Source organism: Cyphomyrmex costatus, unplaced genomic scaffold (assembly GCF_001594065.2).
Source record: "Cyphomyrmex costatus isolate MS0001 unplaced genomic scaffold, Ccosl1.0 scaffold742, whole genome shotgun sequence".
NCBI classification, from domain to species: domain Eukaryota; kingdom Metazoa; phylum Arthropoda; class Insecta; order Hymenoptera; family Formicidae; genus Cyphomyrmex; species Cyphomyrmex costatus.
This window is the reverse complement of record NW_017280314.1, coordinates 2,013-9,770: the sequence shown is the minus strand read 5'-3', so window position 1 is coordinate 9,770 and position 7,758 is coordinate 2,013. Positions and strand designations below refer to the sequence as shown.

At 34.1% G+C, this 7,758-nt stretch overlaps 2 protein-coding genes across 3 annotated transcripts in view; both read right to left on the bottom strand.

The window, feature by feature from the left end:
* Nucleotides 1-1,301, bottom strand: part of LOC108780815 (E3 ubiquitin-protein ligase RNF19A) — an 11,335-nt gene extending 10,034 nt beyond the window's left edge. The window contains exons 1-3 of the mRNA XM_018548631.1: nucleotides 1,129-1,301; nucleotides 902-1,044; nucleotides 595-784 (exon numbers count right to left, since the gene is read on the bottom strand). Coding sequence (XP_018404133.1) covers nucleotides 595-784; nucleotides 902-1,044; nucleotides 1,129-1,291 — 496 coding nt within the window. The 5' untranslated portion in view covers nucleotides 1,292-1,301. The remainder of the gene's footprint in view (nucleotides 1-594; nucleotides 785-901; nucleotides 1,045-1,128) is intronic.
* A 3,944-nt stretch (nucleotides 1,302-5,245) lies between these two features.
* Nucleotides 5,246-7,512, bottom strand: Dhod (dihydroorotate dehydrogenase 2). 2 transcript variants are annotated; one of them, XM_018548628.1, is made up of 3 exons: nucleotides 7,406-7,512; nucleotides 6,303-6,655; nucleotides 5,246-6,069 (listed from the first exon to the last, which is right to left on the bottom strand). In XM_018548628.1, the coding sequence occupies exons 2-3, from the start codon at nucleotides 6,652-6,654 to the stop codon at nucleotides 5,246-5,248; spliced, it is 1,176 nt and encodes a 391-aa protein (XP_018404130.1). In that variant the 5' UTR covers nucleotide 6,655; nucleotides 7,406-7,512. The 2 variants fall into 2 exon arrangements, with proteins under 2 accessions (XP_018404130.1, XP_018404129.1); XM_018548627.1 differs by lacking the exon at nucleotides 7,406-7,512 and having other exon boundaries at nucleotides 6,303-6,843.
* Nucleotides 7,513-7,758: the final 246 nt, after the last annotated feature.

Here is a 7,758-nt window from a genome sequence, read left to right as displayed (position 1 = left end):
ACTATTTTTTTTAAACTTTATTATATTTCAAAAATGTTTTTTATGTATCAAGAACTCTAGGTATTCACAAAATAGTTCTGTTAAGCTGATCAGAACTATGCGACCTTGAATTTCGTTAAAAAGTTAGCACCCCATTTTTAAAAAATTATTAAAAAATAATTATTAAACGCATATGTTATTCAAAATCATAGAGAACTCTTCGTATCATCAAAAAGAAGCAGGAATTATCATCAGAACTATTGTATCTAAAAATTAATTTTTAAAAAATTTTTTAATTTTTTTTTATTATTCGAAAATTTTTTTTACATATCAGGAACTCTAGGCAATCGCAAATTGAAGCTATTAAGCCGCTCAGAACTATTCCACCTCGGAATTCGATAAAAAGTTAGTACCCCATTTTTAAAAAATGTAAAAAAAATGTTTATTGAGCGGAACTCTTGTTATTAACTATAGGGAACTCTTCGTCTCATCAAAAGGAAGTGGGAACTCTAATCAGAACTCCTGAGTACTATAGTTGGGGTGCTAACTTAACATACCCAGGATGTGAAGTGTTAGAATAATGTAATTGTTATGTATAACTTATAACATACTCACCATTTGGGTGTAACGGTTCTGAACACTCAGGACAAGCAATATTAACTCTAGATTCAGAGATTTCCATTTTTAGATATTGTTGAAAGCAATCGTAGCAACTACGATGATGGCAAGATTGAATAATAGGAAAAAATTCTACTGGTAGTTCGGCCAAACATAATGGACAGTCCATTAATCCATTTTCATTACTCTGAAATAATAAAAATAAGAAAGATTTAATAATGAGATGGCTTATTGATAAGAAAATCTGTGACTTTTACTCAGCTTTTTAAAATGTAAAATATTATCTCGCTTTATTAATAAATACCTTTCCTGCAGAAGAAAGCACAGAGCCTTTACTAGGAGCACGCTGTAGGTCTATATTATGAAATTGAAAATGACTCGAGCCATTGCTTACTCTGGCTTCTCCTTTCTCAACATCTGTTGCTCTGCTATTTGCATGATCTTTAGCTATAAAAATGTTTTTTTAATTTGAAAAATTATGCTCACTTCCAATTATTATGTGTATCATGGATTAATAAAATTTAAAGTTACCTTTTGCATTCCTATTACTTGCACTAGGAGTTCTTGCAATACGTCGGCCAATAAGCGGACTGGAATGCAATAATCTTCGCAGGGAAAATCGGGGAAATAATCTCCGAGGACGAGGTGGTGCACCATTGCAACCACCCACACCATTTTCGTTTTCTTTGAACATTTTGAGAGAAGTATTGGGAAACGTTATGCGTTGCTAGAGAGAGTCATAGTTTGTGTCGTAACGCTCAGAATGACACGTTCTGCAATTAATTGTAATTAATTAGGATATCTTAAAATATTAATTAACAAGAATTAGGATATCTGGAATTAACAAAATCTTTATGAAAATATTGAATTAAATTAATTTAAAAAAATCGTATTTCTGATTAAATTATACATATTGTATAGGGATTAAAATTTATACAGAGCGCGTCAGATAAATATACGCAGCTGTTGAAACAAAATTTTATTGACATATACCGATTAATATGTTGTTCTTCTTTTTATGTGTATTTCGTAAATACAATTACGTAAAATGTGGTTCACGGAATATCAGACCTATTAATTAATAGCATGAATAGACTTTGCAAACTCGGGACTGCATGCAATGTGATTGTGACCTCAGCAATAACAGTGATCTCGCTTATTCATTGCCGTTGTCATTCAAGTGATTTATTGCAGAGATAATTGAGAATTTAATGAATATCCATCACGAGACGTTACAGAAACATTTATACTCAAGCCATGTTATACTTAGGTTCGTCAAGGTGTTGTAGTAAGAATAAAAAATAATGATTGAATACAACAAACTGAGCAAATCAAGCGTATATATAATAAAGAATAAATTGTGTAAATTATTCCGAAATTATTTTTGCCATCAGGAATTTTGAATAGTCATAATATTAAAAGAAACATTTACTATATATATATATATATATACAAAAATAAGTAATACAAGTTTCTGTGGTGCACCCTTTTTTATTAAATATTCGTATTAGAAATTAAATTTTGTAAATCTTCGAAAACAAAAACAGCCCAAATGAGTCAACGAAAACGCCGCGTGTTTAGAGAGAATATCTAATCTATAATGTCCATTTCTAATGTATCGATATATATACAGATTAACTTTAATTTCAATTTATTCGCGTTAATTTTCTACTTTTAATTCTTGGAACTAGTTCTTCAAGTTCTAATTCCTGTAGAATTAAAAAAAGATATAAAGTAAATTAAATCGAGATTGAAGTTTTACAATTTACATTGACAGAAATAAAAATTCCGACAGATTTTATCTGCTATGTGATAACTGATCTCACAAATGCGGTTTCATATTTTTGAAAGAATGGCCAAAACTAGTCTTTTTTTTTATTTTCCAACTACATGTCACTGCGCGTGGTCATCCGGTATTTTAACACGTTTTTGCCAAAACGATTCGCCGCTTTCTCTGGGAAAGGAATGATACAAGTTAAATCACACAAACGCGATTTCACCACGTCTGTTTTTTGTTCCTGCACTGCCTGAAGTCCCATGTCTGTGGGACACGTAAATTAATAAATTTAAGTATTGCGCGTTGCGATACTTAAAATCAACACGCACGATTTGCAAAGGAGAAATCGTATCCCTACAATCTTTCGCTCTCTGCGATATGCTGCATATTTTTCAGATTGTATCACGCCTCGTTATCTTTCATAAACCGGCACTTCTGATATAAAATGCACATTACTGTATGCTAAGCATTAGTGAAGAATTGTTTTCCTCGTACCGTATTATGTTACACAATTGAATGACGCTTGATAGCAAACTCGAATGACCATTAAAACAAGACCTCTGTGCTTGAAAACACCCAGACGACGCAGTCTAAAATCAGGACATAAGTCTTTAATGCCCATTTCTATCAATGTATAGTTTAATTTTAATCTTGGTTCAACTAACTTTTCACCTTGTTCTAGTTCTAAAGATTAAAAAGTAAGTTGCATCGAGATTAAAGTTAACCTCTACATTGATAGAAATGAACATAAGATGTCTCTCAGCTTATAAAAATGTTACTAAAATATCTTTAAAACGCCTTATATCTTGATTTTGAACTTCATCTGGATCTAGTTGTTGACAAATATTATTACTCATTTATACATTCACAATTCAATTTATTAAAATCTTTCGAGCTTTAAAATGCTGATTACAATATGAAAAATGAACGTAAGACACAAATGCAACAAATAATACAAAATAAATATTAACATAGAGAAACACAAGATAAATAATAAGATACATATAAAAATATTAATGATAAAAGATATAAATAAAACTTCGCAAAAGGGAAAGTGGTCTCTTACAACGATGATGACGTCACCCCCCGTCTCTCCTTATTTCAATGCGAAATCGCCGTCACAGAATTAAGCTAGCTTTATACTTCCACTAAGTAATCGTTCAAAACAAATTCCCGCTGAATCGATAAATTCAAACGCTTAATTTGTAAAAGTCACTGCTCGACTATTTGTGATAATCGGAATTAGCCGCACAATCGGATCGAAATTGGTCGTGACGCAGCTCGCTTGGTTAAGACGTCTCTATTGCGACGATTTAAATGTGGCACCGTCCGCCTCGCGGGAGAGCCGTCATCATCAAAGCAGGAAATCACACGAATACCGTCACGCGGGACTGTCTCAGGATCACGCGTTCCCCTGTCGAATGTCGAACGATCGCTACTGGCGCATGATCGAGCGAACCGTATATGCGTATATACGTGTGAAACGGAGCGGTAAAAAAAAATATACCGACAGACTCGCACTTTCGATGGCTCTGTTTATACTCGTCACCAACGTGCGTCAGCGAACGCCGTGGATTGACGGAGAATGCGCTTAGTTTCCCTTTTCTTTTTTTTTTTTTCCGCTCTCCGGCGAGAGAGGTGCTTAAGATAAGGCGCGGCTCGTGAAAAATCTCACGTCTTATCACCGCTCGCGAGCGCGCCTCGTGCGCCTGATGACGTGATGACTGGCACTCGCTGATGCAAATACGATGCGAAGGTGTCGAGAGACCGTGACTCGGTCTCTCCTCCACGACGGGCAACGTGTCAATAACGTACCTTTCTCGTGCTTTCGAGTGGTAGCCAAGAGTCGATCGCCGAAGTAAGCACGGTTCGTCACCCGAGTCGTATGAAGTTTGGTCAAATATCCGAGCAATTTGTTGGTTAAGAATGTTCACTTTGACACAACAGCTGACTGCCTCGATTACGACGGCATTGCGGAAAGGAGTCTAAAATAGATTGATCATCGGAGTAGATCGCAACGATCACGTCTTTGGCACGCGCGATAGTAGCGCCACTCGGTGGCAACAGTCGTCGTTACGCGCGAACAACCCGCGAGAATTCGAAACTGCAGAAACGACACGAACCGACATAAATGATTGCATTCAGCGGAATAAACATACTAAATAAATTGAAATAATATGTAGCGATATTTCCTGTAAATACACTTTACAAAAATTATAACTCTAGAACATGCCAATATAATAATGTAAATTTGCAAATGTATCATATCAATATTTATGTAAAACAAAAATGGATATACTTCAATCCGTGTAAACATTAAACCATTAAAATTATTAAAATCAGTTTTTACGCTCTTGTATTATATCAATCACACATGCTTTGTTTGTTTAATCGCGGTGATAAAAATAAAATTCCTACACTATCATGTTATATATACATATAATGGCGTACTGCATACATTTAAATATACAATTATAAATAATTACGACAATTACTTTTCATACACATAAAGAAAACAAGATGCAAATCATTGATACAAATTATCATTATTAAACTCATTACACACCACACACACACACACACACACAGACACCTACACTCACACCCATACACACACAATATTAAGTATCATCATTAATTTATGACGCAGAGAAATTAAAATACATAAAAATAGTTCTAGTGAGTACATATTCACAGAACATTACATAATTCTAAAAACTTTATACGTACAAAATAAACTTGAAATGTATTCATTTAATTATAACAATATAAATGGTTTAACAAAATATCATTTAACTATAATAGATTACGCATAAATTGCACTGAATATGTATTATTTACGTATATATAAACACATTAAAATTAAAATATCTATTTATTTTCAACATCTTTACCTATTGCATCAGTTATAGAAGAAAAACCATTGTTTTTAAGTATTTCGCATAATTCTTTTTTTATTTTGCCAACTATTGGTGGTCCGTGATATGTATAGGAAGTATAAAGTTGCACCAGAGAAGCACCAGCTTTTATTTTAACATAAACATCAGATCCAGAAAAAACACCACCTACGCCAATAATTGGAATGTTGCCATGCGTTCGTCTATACATGTCAGATATCATAGCTGTGGAAATATCTGTGAGAGGTGCACCACTAAGGCCTCCACTTTCTTGCTTGTTCGGATTAGTCAAGTTTGTTCGCGTAATTGTGGTATTGCATAAAACTAAACCATCGACTTTAGACTTTTTATTTAAAATTACATCTGCCACATCTTGTCGCTCGGACTCTGACAGATCTGGAGCCAATTTTAAAAATAATGGCTGTTTACTACCCACTGATTCTCTTGCTGCATTTATTCTGGTCAATAATTCTTCCAAATTTTTCTTATTTTGTAAAGATCTTAAACCTGGAGTATTAGGACTAGAAATATTAATTACAAAATAATCCGCTACATCCATGAATCTTTTTATGCCATCAATGTAATCTTGAACTGCATCTTGACTCTCCTTGTTTTTCCCTAAATTTATTCCAAGAATACCATCAAAATTTTTATTCTCCTTCAATCTCTTGAGGCGATCCCATATGGCATTATGACCTTCACTATTAAATCCATATCGATTTATAACTGCATTATCTTCCGGTAATCTAAAGACTCTGGGTTTTGGATTACCAGGTTGAGGTTTAGGTGTTACAGAACCTACAAGAAAGTAAGATAAGATTGGTGTTACATCTAAATGTATTAAAGTTTAAGGGTATGATCAAGACAATATCAAAAATGTTTTAAAGCATTTTTTTTATTGATCAATTTGTAAGATTCTTCTTCTAATTGGTCTATTAAATGTTTCAAAGTATTTGTAGCCTTTGATTTTTTGAAATTGTAGAATTTGATCATAGCCTAAGTCTGTACCTACTATTGAATAAATTTTTTACCAATCTCTACAAAACTAAAGCCAATCTTGTGTAATCCTTCTACTGCCTCTCCGTGTTTATCAAATCCTGCAGCCATACCAATTGGATTTTTAAATTGCAAACCCAATACAGTTGTTTGGAGTAAGGTAGGATCATCTGTTTTTTGCTTTGGTACGAGGCCATATTTCAGAGATTTTACTGCAAGTTCGTGAGCAACTTCCGGATCTATCAGTTGTACCAGAGGTATGACGATATCACTGTAAAATCTTTCGTTACCCTGGTAGAAAGAAATAGCACCAAACGTAACGACTGCGCTACTGGTTACAGTCAATAACGATTTCAGTTTTGTCTTGTTGCTTAATCGTTGAGCCATCCTAATTGCGACATATATTTAAAATTATATGAATTAATACGAGTTATCGACACATACAGACAAATACAAATTTCAATTTCATTAGGTTTGTTTTTTATTGCTGCACTGTCCAGACGGGTACATACCCGATAAAAAAAAACGTTAAGAATCTAACATATACGTTTGTTTCACTTCAACTTATTGCACCATGTGCACTAGTTCAAAAAGTGGAACAATAAAAAACAGATCTATAGAACAGTAGTGGAATTCTCTAAATAACTTATCAATGATTGTCGCTATCATTAATGAACCGATAGTAGGATAATCCTAAAAAAAAGTTCGGCTCTTATTGGCTGTCGCTAGTTAACGATAACAACAATTATCGAAAAAACATTTAAAGAATTCCGCAACAGATGAGTCCACGTGCTCCGTACAAATTAGGTTAGAATAGAAAAAACAATGTTTACTTATTAATTTTAAATTGCAATCGCACACTAATATATACGCATAATTTCACACAAACATAATTATAGCCATTTTTTAATAATAATATAATTATTAAACTCATCTGTTCTACAGGTCTATTTTTTATTGCTCCATTTTCTGAACTGGTGCAATAAGTTGAAGTGAAATAAACGTATGGGAAGATTGTTACGGCCCGGCATATATGTAATATATGCGGCCCGGCGGCTCTCTACTGCGTTACTAAAAATTCTTTTGACTCTACACGCGAGACTGTGAAATGGTAACGATAGTAGCCTCGTCGTCATACCGTAGATGCTCGCCGGCCCCAAGCCCCAACTTAAGTTGACTTAGGTATAACTAGAGAGAAGCCTGAGAGCCCCAACACACACTTTTGCATAACGCATAAAGCATGTGCATAAGGAATTTCATTGGCCCATTTTCTTATGCATGAATCAATGGACCAATCAAATTCTTTATGTATATGATTTATGCGTTATGCAAAAGACTGTCACTGTGCTCCCCGCTTGAGAGCGGCCATGCCCGGGATTAGCTACAACTTTATTTTGAAGCGCCTCTATGTCCACAAAACTTGGACATTGAACTATGTAGCCAATGTCCACGATCGTGTCGGTAATGTCCACGATTTCTGGTTCGAATCTT

Bases quoted from the DNA above. Each gene is read 5' to 3' on its own strand.
- Dhod (XM_018548628.1), bottom strand. From the start codon at position 6,654: ATGGCTCAACGATTAAGCAACAAGACAAAACTGAAATCGTTATTGACT. The intron at 6,070-6,302 runs GTAAAAAATTTA...ACTTTCTTGTAG, and splicing joins CTTTAGTTTTGTAGAGATTG to GTTCTGTAACACCTAAACCT.